At 44.8% G+C, this 11,939-nt stretch overlaps 1 protein-coding gene across 1 annotated transcript; it reads left to right on the plus strand.

The window, feature by feature from the left end:
* Positions 1-627: 627 nt before the first annotated feature.
* SELENOS (selenoprotein S) lies at positions 628-11,514 on the plus strand. The gene is made up of 5 exons (XM_049613996.1): positions 628-772; positions 1,452-1,586; positions 4,169-4,275; positions 9,212-9,380; positions 10,832-11,514. Exons 1-5 carry the CDS (start codon positions 697-699, stop codon positions 10,909-10,911), a joined length of 567 nt encoding a protein of 188 aa, XP_049469953.1. The 5' UTR covers positions 628-696; the 3' UTR covers positions 10,912-11,514.
* Positions 11,515-11,939: the final 425 nt, after the last annotated feature.

Genomic DNA, 11,939 nt, shown 5'->3' on the forward strand with positions numbered 1-11,939 from the left:
AAGTAAGGTGGTTAAATCAGGAGGCCTCTGAGCGGCAGAGACGCCAGAGGAGTGGAAGGCGGTGAAGGAAGGCTTTGCAGGCAGAGGAAACAACCGGGAAACTGTGATAACAACTGCTACTGCCGCGTGACACCTCGTAGGATTCGATACGTGCTGGAGCCACTGCCTTAATTCTTTCCCCGGAGGTTTTGGTTCTGGAGGGGTGGAGAACCGTGAGAGTCGGCGGGCCTTTCTTAGCCTGAACACGGGCAGCTGGAAGAGGAGGCTGCCAGCGTTTCATGTGACGAGTTCTGCTGCCCAGTGGGCCCGGGGCAAGGATGTGGGCGCAAATCCTGTTTCCAGGCGGCCCCTAACCTCCAGGGACGTCGGCGTGCAATCGGTACAAAAGTAAACACGCCCGCGGGAGTCGGCCCGCAGGTCAGTCAGGCGGCTTTGGCGAGCGGTGAGGCCGCCCAGCCACTCGGTGCGCAGTCGGAGGGGACAGTCTGTTGCCGCCCCGCCCCTCCCGGCTGGCCACGCCCCTCCTAGATGGACACACCCTCGCTGTGATAGGCCGAGTCTCAGGACCGGGTCGCGCCGCGATTGGCCGGGGCTCAGGGACGCTAGTCCCCGGAGCGCCACGTATACGGAGGGGCGGGCCGGAAAGCGAAGACTCGAGCTGACGCGGACCGGCCACCTAGGGTGGCGGCGGCGGCCATGGAGCGTGACGGGCAGCAGCTGTCCGCGCGGCCGGCCCTGGAGACAGAGGGATTGCGCTTCCTTCACGTCACGGGTGAGTGACCCCGGGTTGCCGGTTGGTGCCACCAGCTGTCCTGGGCGCCGCCATGTTTGGTGGGTCGTCCGCCGCTGCGCGCCCGGCGGGGCCTGGGGAGGCCAGGGGAGGCCTGGCTGGGAGCCGGTGGCGGCCACGCAGGTCCGGGCGGCTGGCCTGGAACGCTCGCCGAGGCCCTCTAGGAGCGGCACTCCTCCTGGCTGCGCCGTCGGGCCCTTTTTTGCGCCAGTCCTTTATGCGAAGCAAGCCTTTGTGGCTTGCGTTACTGGGGCCACTGGGCCCTTGGCATTTCATTCCAGACCTCGCTTTCGTCCCCCATACCCGGCGCTGTATCGGCCCCCACGGCCACCCCGTCTATAAATTTCTGAGGTCCGAAAGGCCTTTGCCCTCCTGAGTCGGATCAACATCCCTCCAGACCCATCAAAACCCGCTTTCCCGTGCTCTCCGGACTTGCCCTCCACCCCCGACTCTCCAGATGGTTGAGGAGTCCCTTCTCGGTGACCCCCGAATTGTACTCGCTTCTATTTTAACTGCCTACTTGGGAGGCCATTTCCTCAGCTAGACCCGGAGGGATTCGAGGGCAGGAGCTATGCTTCCTTTGTCTTTTGGTGAAATTTATGCAAAAGTCCACTAGCAATATATGGTTTTATTACTTTCTTGAAAACTGTTTTCTTTTCAGTGGGCTCCCTGCTAGCCACCTATGGCTGGTACATCGTCTTCAGCTGCATCCTTCTCTACGTGGTATTTCAGAAACTTTCCACCCGACTCAGGGCCCTGAGGCAGAGACAGCTGGACCGAGCTGCGGCTGCAGTGGGTTAGTGTCTGATAACAGAAAGGAAGGCGGTGGCTTTACACCTCTTCTAGCATTTAAAAGTTAGTCTGTTACTAAGAGTAAGAAGGTCTTGCTTCTAATCTGCACGAGAGGAAAACCATTTTATGTTTCTGCAATTGATCTTGGGGGAATGTGCAATAGGTTTTTAATTTCAGAGATTGTCATGGGATGGAAAACCTGCTTGGTGGTGGGTAGGGCACTCCTGCGTATCTTTTAATGGTTTTTCATTTAGGGGATGGATTGAAATGAAAATTTCACAGCTTCTCCATACTTGGGGGTCTACCTACCACATTTCTAGAACCATTGTGAGCGACAAGAAATGCAGACTTAGTTCTTCATATCCATCACATTTTGATTTTCGCAACTTCCTCATCAGATCTGCTTTCAAGTTACATTTGGCTGTGGCAAAAATTTATTTAGCCTTTTTGCTAGATAGAAGCTAGTTTCTGAGGACATAGCTAAACAATAAATGTTCAGGGGCACCTGGGTGGTTCAGTTGGTTAAGCGTCCAACTTCGGCTCAGGTCATGATCTACCAGTTCATGAGTTTGAGCCCCACGTCAGCTCGGAGCCTGGAGCCTGTTTCGGATTCTGTGTCTCTCTCTCTGCTCCTCCCCCGCTCACACTCTCTCTGTCTCTCAAAAATAAACAGTTTAAAAAAAAAAGAAATGTTAAATGTTTTGGGAGTAGCAGCATAATTAAACCGATAAAAATCATTCTTTGGACCCCCCACAGTTACTGAGAAGAGAGAAAAGCACATGTTGTGACACAAAAGTAGTCATTAGTGGAAAGACTTAGAAATGTCCTTTACTCAAACATGCCTCTCCTTTCTCCCACGAAGCCCTGTGGTCCTGCCATTCTCTCCATCTTTTGGATTATTGGCTGTACATCCAACAACAAACTACAAATTACCGTTGTTCATCTTGCATAAGCTGCAGGGTTTCATCAAGAGGGTGGCAGTGATGTTAGGAAACTGCTTTTGTCACCCAGTACAGCCCTCTTCATGGCGGAGGTGCTGGCGGTGTGAAATCTGTCTTACACTGGGAGAGCAGATCTATGAGATGATGGGCATTTTTAAAGAGAACTCATTGTTTTCGTGAAGCACTGCAAAAAGTAAATGTGCAGCCCAAAGTGTTATGTTGTGCTGTTGTACGATTTTGTTAGGAAAATCAGGTTTAAAAACTCCACACTTGATTGATTTATACTGAGAATGACCTGATAGTTACAAATGGTACCAAACTTCGTATTTCTATGAAGTGGAATTGTCATTTTGTTTTGTTTAAGATAAAATTCCAGGGGCTCCTGGGTAGCTCAGCCAGTTAGTTATACATCTGACTTCAGCTCAGGTCACGATGTCACAGTTCATGAGTTCGAACCCCGCATCAGGCTCTGTGCTGATAGCTCAGAGCCTGGAGTCTGCTCCAGATTCTGTCTCCTCTCTCTCTGTCCCTCCCCCAGTCACATTTTCTCTCTCTCTCAAAAATAAATAAATACTTAAATAATTTACTTAAAGATAAAGTTCCAGCCATTCCTACCACTGCATATGCTCCCTTGACTGACCACAACATTTTAGCCCATTTTATGTGGATTCAATTAAGTGGTCTTTTCCCACTACTGTCTAGGTAGTGATGATTGCCTATACTTTTGTATAGTGCTGATTTGAACATACAGTTCTTTGGTTTTTTTCTTTATTTTTTAAAATTTATTTATTTTGAGACAGAGCATGAGTGGAGGAGGGGCAGGGAGAGAGGGAGGGAGAGAGGATCCCAAGCAGGCTCTGGGCCTTCTTCACAGAGCCCAACATGGGGGTTGAACTCACGAAACTGTGAGAGCATAACCTGAGCTGAAATCAAGAGTTGGATGCTTAACTGACTGAGCTACCCAGGCGCCCCTGTTTTCTTTAAAAATTAGCCACACCCCTGTGTCCTTGCCCTTTGGTGATCCTTGACATGGTGGGCTGAGTAGATGAGCAGATAGAGAACTTAGCTGAATATTTATATAATTCTGCTTTGTTTTATAAACCGAATAAAACAGATAAAGTTGGGGAGCTCATTTCCATTAATGCTAACAGGAAGGATGTTTCTTTTCCATAGAAACAAGGGTAAAGTATCTAAGGATCATTACCTTTTTGTGGTACAGATCTGGGCGTTAAGTGACGGCTAATGATCAGAAAACTTTATCTTCTGGTTGTCTTCTAGCATTCTGGTCAGCCTGGAGACTGGGTGTCAGGAGGTGTCCAGGTTGTGGAATGGAATTTTGGGGTGCCCTCAAACCACTTCTGTCTCAGCCACTGGGCTGTGCCAGGCTCTCTGACTTGGAATTGCTGAGGGAGCCCAGGAATAACACATTTCTAAAGGGTTTCTGGTGCCCTGGATATTTAACTAGGGCTATGAACTATGACAACAGGACAATCCTCTGCCCCCATAAGCAGTACATGCAGAGCAATAGAATTTTTGTGTAAAATCCATGTTTTTTTGTATTGTCTGACATCTATACTTCCATATCCTTCTAATAATGTGGACTCTCAGGAGTTTCTTTTTTCTCAAATTGTTTCTGACATTTTAGAACCTGATGTTGTTGTTAAACGACAAGAGGCTTTAGCAGCTGCCCGTTTGAAAATGCAAGAAGAATTAAATGCACAAGTCGAAAAGCATAAGGAAAAACTGAGACAGGTATGAACCAGTTTGAGTTTGAATATATGGTCTTAAGAAATAGTTGGAGGCTTAGTGGGTAAAAGAGTGTGTGTGGGTGTGTATACACACGCTTGCCTGCATGGCCTCCCCCATTAGGGCGGGTACTGGGAACAACTGGTTGTGACAGAATCATTTCCACTTAACATCTGTCAGCGTGCTTTCCTTGTGCAATATCTTACGGTTTATGGGGAAAAGACTCCTTTAAAAAAGCTGTCTTTTATTTACCTTTTTGCTTTTCAGTGGTTTCCTCGCATAGTATTGTCACCCAAAATGGTGTGTCAGGGTGCCGTGGCACTGGACACATGGGGTACACATTCAGCTTCTTCCTCCGTTGTCTCTTTCAAGCCATGTATCTCATATGAACTAGCTTGGTGGGGCCACCTTCGGCAGATGGAAAGAGAGCCCAGGGAGGGTGGCGATGGGCTCAACCCAGGGGTGAGAAGGAGAGCAGGAGATGGAGTTTTGAAAGCTTTTTTACAGGTTTGGTTGGGGAGGGGGGAGGAGAAGGGGAGGGGTGGAAGAACCAAGGATGCGGTTGGAAGTGACGTGAGCCGGCAGGGGATTGTGCCGCCCTTCATAGGTGCGAGACCACCCACCAGATTGGACCCTGTCTGTAACTGAAATGACCAGGTGTGGACTCTTGCTTTCTGAGAAGTGTCAGTCCAGATGTTTCTGGGCCCCCCTTCATCCTCCCAGAAGGAAACCTCAGCTGGCTCTAAGGCAGCAGAGCAATAGGTCTTCCTGTCGGCTTTGCCTGTGTCTCTGGTGTTTCCAGGGTCATGTGCCTTTCTGCCACTGCTAGTGGCTCTTGTGGTTTCTGCATGGTCTCCCCAGCTTGGCTGGAGCCCAGAAAGAAAGGGTAGAACAGGACCACACCTGCTCCACACATTCCTCCTCCATGGTAACTCTCTCAGCAGCCTTCTTCTGTGTGTAGTTGCACATTTCCACTAAAAGCAGCCAGTAACCTAGAATGTACTAGCACATTGCTGTTACTTAACTTTTTAAATCACACAGAGTAAAAAAATTCGAGATATAAAAAATCAATACCATGAAAATTAAGTTTCTCATCTTCTTGTTCTACCTGCTGCTGCCCAAGCATTCCCTATTAGGATTTGTAGGTATTTTTTCCAGAAGTATTTATCCATATATAAACACACATAGGAATTTTTCATTGAAGTGGCAGCAGAGTATACATAAATGCCATTTTTGAGCATGTTTTAGTTCTTTTAGTTTTTGAGCCAGTTTTGAGCATAATTTTAGGTTTTTGCTCTGCCGATCTCAAACCATGTAATTATTATTGTTTTGTTCCTAGAGCCACCGAGTAAGTTGAATTCCTTCTGCATGTCAGAATGGATGACTTCAGGGCCTGAGTTTTTTGTGTGGTGTGCATGAGATAGCTTGATCGTTTATGCAGTTTGCTGATGCAGCTAAAAATAATCTTTTTAAAAGATCACTTTTTAAAATTGCAGTCTGAGCCCCCGAAAATTGGGAAAGGGACAAAAGCTTGTGTTCAGTGTTCAGATTGTTGTAGCACATGTGGTTCTGTCTCGTGTACTTCACAAACATAATAGTAATAATCAACTGACTGAGCTTGCCTGACCCACAGCTAACTGCGCTCTCTTTGTAGTCTCAGGATTTGTCAGCTGAGTCCCATCCTGGCATTCTCTGTGTCAGCTAGGAGTGTAGAATAGATGATTTCCTCCTTGACTTTTTGTATCTGCAGACAGCAGAAGCATGGGGAGACAGGTATTTGGGATTAGCAGCAAGGGACTCTGAAAGCCATGGAGGAATTTTCTGGATATATGATTTCTTAAGGCATCTCACATACCCTTGTGACATCACAGTGTAACTGGAACCAGAATGAACAGCAGTTTGGGTCTGGATTCCACTGGGAATGGGAAATGTAGCGTATGTAAGCTATGGTACCCAGTTACTGGCAGAAATGTTGTTCTTCTGGGAGTAGGAAGCAGAAGCAAAGGCCCAGGGCACCGTGTTCCCACCCTCCTCGGGTGCCTACTCACTGTAGGATTACAAGCTTTCTCAAGTGCTCATTGTTGTGCACAGTTTTCCACCGAGATTAGTTTTTCCTTATGTTTCCAGTAGTATTTGACTTTCAAAGCACTTTCAAATCTTCTCTCATTAGATCCTCACAGAATGCAAAGCAGAGGGATTAAGTGATTTAGGTAACATGGCCACATGGCCACAGAGCAGGCCTTCCAGCCACGCTCACTTGTTCCAAGTCAGAATTCTTTCACATGTCCTCCTATGGGCAAGTTTCAGGAGAACTGATCGGTATTCATTTTTCCATGACGCCTTTTGCTTTCTTTAGTAAAGTTTCTGTTTGTGAGTTAAATTCCTACCACTAGATGACAGCACTGTTATTAACTAAAGAAAACACAGGTGAAGGTTTGGTTTGAAGGACTTTTAAATTAGAAAATTGTTGGGGTGCCAGGTGGCTCACTCGGTTGAGCGTCCAACTCGATTTCAGTTCAGGTCATGATCTCACATTCGTGAGTTAGAACTCTGCATTGGGCTCCACTTTGAGCGTGGAGCCTGCTTAAGATTCTCTCTCTCCATATATGAATGACCCAACGCTAATATCATCTTCAATGGGGAAAAACTGAGAGCTTTCCCCTTAAGGTCAGGAACAAGACAGGGATGTCCACTCTCGCCACTGTTATTCAACATAGTATTGGAAGTCTTAGCCTCTGCAATCAGACAATACAAAGAACTAAAAGGCATCCAGATCAGCCAGGAGGAAGTCAAACTTTCACTCTTTGCAGATGACATGATATTCTATATGGAAAACCCAAAAGATTGCACCAAAAAACTGCCAGAACTGATTCATGAGTTCAGCAAAGTGGCAGGATATAAAATCAACGCAGAGAAATCAGTTGCATTCCTATTCACCAACTATGAAGCAAGAGAAAGAGAAATCAAGCAATCGATCCCACTTACAATTGCACCAAAACCCATAAAATACCTAGGAATAAATCTAACCAAAAAGGTAAAAAATCTATACACTGAAAACTATAGAAAACTTATGAAAGAAATTGAAGAAGACACAAAAAAAATGGAAAAAGATTCCATGCTCCTGGAGAGGAAGAACAAATATTGTTAAAATGTCGATACTACCCAAAGCAATCTACATATTTAATGCAATCCCTATCAAAATAACACCAGCATTCTTCACAGAGCTAGAACAAATAATCCTAAAATTTGTATGGAACCAGAAAGGACCCCAAATAGCCAAGCAATCTTGAAAAAGAAAACCAAAGCAGGAGGCATCACAATCCTGGACTTCAAGCTATATTACAAAGCTGTAATCATCAAGACAGTATGGTACTTGGCACAGGAACAGACACTCAGATCAGTGGAACAGAATAGAGAACCCAGAAGTGGACCAAAAGACGTATGGCCAACTAATCTTTGACAAAGCAAGAAAGAATATCCAATGGAATAAAGACAGTCTCTTCAGCAAGTGGTGCTGGGAAAACTGGACAGCGACATGCAGAAGAATGAACCTGGACCACTTTCTTACACTATACACAAAAATAAACTCAAAATGGATGGAAGACCTAAATGTAAGACAGGAAGCCATCAAAATCCTCGAGGAGAAAGCAGGCAAAAACCTCCTTGATCTTGGCTGCAGCAACTTCTTACTCAACACGTTTCTGGAGGCAAGGGAAACAAGCAAAAATGAACTACTGGGACCTCATCAAAATAAAGTTTCTGCACAGCTAAGGAAACAATCAGCAAAAGTAAAAGGCAACGGACAGAATGGGAGAAGATATTTGCAAACAGCATATCAGATAAAGGTTAGTATTCTATAAAGAACTTATCAAACTCAACACCCAAAAAACAATCCAGTGAAGAAATATACCAAAGACATGAATAGACACTTCTCCAAAGAAGACATCCAGATGGCCAACCGACACATGAATAAATGCTCAACATCACTCATCATCAGGGAAATACAAATCAAAACCACAATGAGATACCACCTCACACCTGTCAGAATGGCTAACATTAACAACTCAGACAACAACAGATGTTGACGAGGATGCGGAGAAAGAGGAACCCTTTTGCACTGCTGGTGGGAATGCAAACTGGTGTAGCCACTCTGGAAAACAGTATGGAGGTTCCTCAAAAAATTAAAAATAGAACTACCCTACGACCCAGCAATTGCACTACTAGGTATTTATCCAAGGGATACAGGTGTGCTGTTTCAAAGGGACACATGCACCCCAATGTTTATAGCAGCACTATCAACAATAGCCAAAGTATGGAAAGAGCCCAAATGTCCATCGATGGATGAATGGATGAAGATATGGCACGCGCGCACGCACACACACACACACACACACACACACGCACACAATGGAGTATTACTCGGCAATCAAAAAGAATGAAATCTTGCCATTTGCAACTACGTGGATGGAACTGGAGGGTATTATGCTAAGTGAAATTAGAGAAAGACAAATATCATATGGCTTCACTCATATGAAGACTTTAACACATCTCCGGAGGCAAGGGAAACAAAGAGACAAAACAGATGAACATAAGGGAAGGGAAACAAAAATAATACAAAAAACAGGGACAAAACATAAGAGATTCTTCAATATGGAGAACAAACTGAGGGTTATGGGAGGGGTTGTGGGAGGGGGGATGGGCTAAATGGGTAAGGGGCATTAAGGAATCTACCCCTGAAATCGTTGTTGCGCTGTATGCTAATTAACTTGGATGTAAATTTTAAAAATTTTTTTTAAAAAGTTTCTCTCTCCCTCTGTGTCTCTCTCCTGCTTGCATGCCCTAAAGTTAAAAAATAAAAATTAGAAAATTGGCACAGTTTGCGTTTTCTGTGAGAAAGATGGCAGCTTCTGAATTCATTCTGTAACATGTGATTCTTCCTCAGCTTGAAGAACAAAAAAGGAGACAGAAGATTGAAATGTGGGACAGCATGCAAGAAGGAAAAAGTTACAAAGGAAATGTAAGAAAGCCCCCGGAAGAAGATAGCACTGGGCCTTCTACTTCATCGGTCCTGCCGAAACGGAAGTCTGACAGAAAACCTCTGCGAGGAGGTGGTAAGTACCTAACGTTAAAGCATTTTGAGCAATTATGGCATATATTTACCTTTTAAAAACAAGGTTCTGTTTCTTCCTTTTGTTGTCTATAAACTGAGGCTAATTCCGAAGTTTAGGATTATGGAGATTAAACAGAAGAAGCACATGCCAAGCCCCCCATACCCCTGGCAGTCACCAACCTGGGGAGCCCTCTTACCCAGTGTCCCAGGGCAAGGATGTGGGTGCAAATCCCGCTTTCCGGAGGCCTGTAACCTCCTTGGCCTCAGTGTCCACTTAGTAAAAAAAAAAAAAAAAAAAGTAAACCTTCAATAAGTTGAAAGGGAGGTCAGTCAAGGCCCCAGTGAGTGGAATGATGGCACTCGTATGTCTGCCCCTCCCCTGCTTGCACTTGCCTGCGTGTGTACTCTCTCTCTCTCAAAAATAAACATTAAAAAAAATTTTTTTTTAACTTACCTTGCTGGAAGGATATTTTTCAGAGCAAACAGTGGTGATATTTAGGAGAGGAGTGGAAATCATAGAAAGTGTAATGCATGATATTGCTATGTGCATGGTATCTTAGTGTTTCCATTGATCCTGAGCTAGATGCTCTCTGACTAGCTTGGTGTGTTACAAATAAGGAAATTGAGGCATAGGGAGTTATTGCCCAAAGATGCCACAGCAAGTCAAGAGCAAAACCACCTCAGTTAAGGTCTCACTGGCCTAAAGCCGAGCACTCGACCCAGTTACCAAATGTCCATTAACTTTGGGAAGCTAGTGAGTTTGCAGGGTTAAGAATGAGGGCAGAGTACATAGATTACCCATTTCTCACTGAGAACAGCAAGTTCTGTTCTGTTTTGATTTTTTTTTAATTTATTTTCTGTAGCTTGAACAGTCCTTATTTGCATGTATACATTTTATTTACTTATTTATTTATTTTAGAGTGGGAGAGTTAGAGCGCAAGCAGGGGAGGAGCAGAGAGAGAAGGAGAGAGAGAATCCCAAGCAAGCTCTGTGCTGTCAGCACAGATTGAGCCTGACTCGGGGCTCAATCCCATGAACCATGAGATCATGACCTGAGCCAAGACTAAGAAATGCTTAACTGCCTGAGCCACCCAGGCACTGTTGAATTGTATACATTTTGTTAAGCACTATAATAGGGGCCTCCATATATTTAAATCCAGCCATCTTGAGAGGTTTTTTTGGGCAAATTTGTTGTGTGTTTGGGGGAGTTTTCATATGCTTGAGGAGTTGAGATCAGGAAGCTGGATGGCTTCTTTTATTCCCAGCCGAAAGTCAATTCAAAGTGCAGTCACAGAATAAAGTTATTTTTTTCACATGGTAGCTACAAGCTTGGTGAAAATGTCCGTGAGAATAGAATCCATAGCTTTGTAGTGCTTTGCATGTGAGGATCACGATTTTATGTTTGATACAGAATGTTCCCAGTACTGTTTTGCTTCCTTTCTCTCATCCCAGGTTACAACCCTTTGTCTGGTGAAGGAGGTGGAGCCTGCTCCTGGAGACCCGGACGCAGAGGCCCGTCAGCTGGTGGATGAGGCTAAGAATCTTGTTAGTGTCGCTTTTGACATTAGCAAGATGAATCCGTAACCCTCAGTTCAATTGCCTTACGCACACTTTTCACAGTGACTAGCCAAGGGGAGTGGGGTTTATTTCTGATCTTAACTACACCTGCATCTTTAGTGGTCGAAGTCCGCATAGGATATAGACCTCACCACTAGCAGTAGTGACAGTTGGTCACAGTTCACTAACTGTGAACACAATGAACGTGTTCATTGATTTCATGAGTAATTGCTAGTTGGTAGATAAGACCCTCCAGGTGACTAACAATCTTGAGATGAAAGAGACCTAGTAATGGTTCTTCAAGTTAGAAGTCCTTGCTGGTAGGACAGTCTCTGTGACAGGTTGCGTTGAATGATGTCTTCCTTGTAAATGGTGAGCCCACCAGCGAGGATTACTGATGCAGACAGTTGATGAGGTTGTTTCTGTATATTTATTTTTATGTACAGAACTTTGTTAAAAAACCTGTAAATATTAAAAAAAAATGCAAAGAACATTTTTAGCATCTTTATTAAATTCAAGGAAACTTCTTTATGAACTTGAATTTGTCAAACATTAAACAGCTTTTTATCATCCCACAACCTCCTACTATTACTCATTTTCCCTCCTCATGATTTCTCTCCTGTGGTGAGCATGGCGCGTGACAGCTACAATGATTCCCAGAGTTGGCAGACCCATTGGGGTTTGTCCACAAAATCGGGTGCTTGGAGTGGAATTGCTAAACCAATAAGATAAACATCTTGTCTAGAGGTGTCTCAAGGGCCATCCAGGTTTCTAAGGGCCCTGTGGGTCATTCCCCTTGCACGATGACTCCTTCTTAGCTCGTGGGCTGGATTTGGCCTGTGTGCTGTAGTTTACAGAGCCTGCTGTCAAGTGGAGATATCCTAAGAAGGAACAAAATTAATCTTCAGAATTAGCCGGGAAAGTATCCTAGAGTGGTCTCATATATAAATTAGCCAACATTCTTGAGTTGAGTATCTGATATATGTGAAGTATTCTGTGGTCG

This window comes from Panthera uncia (assembly GCF_023721935.1).
Source record: "Panthera uncia isolate 11264 chromosome B3 unlocalized genomic scaffold, Puncia_PCG_1.0 HiC_scaffold_1, whole genome shotgun sequence".
Taxonomy (NCBI): Eukaryota; Metazoa; Chordata; class Mammalia; order Carnivora; family Felidae; genus Panthera; species Panthera uncia.

Excerpts from the sequence above, each read along its gene's own strand:
- SELENOS (XM_049613996.1), top strand. The coding sequence starts at position 697 with ATGGAGCGTGACGGGCAGCAGCTGTCCGCGCGGCCGGCCCTGGAGACA. Across the intron at positions 1,587-4,168 it reads CCGAGCTGCGGCTGCAGTGG|AACCTGATGTTGTTGTTAAA; the intron begins GTTAGTGTCTGA and ends CTGACATTTTAG. Across the intron at positions 4,276-9,211 it reads ATAAGGAAAAACTGAGACAG|CTTGAAGAACAAAAAAGGAG; the intron begins GTATGAACCAGT and ends ATTCTTCCTCAG.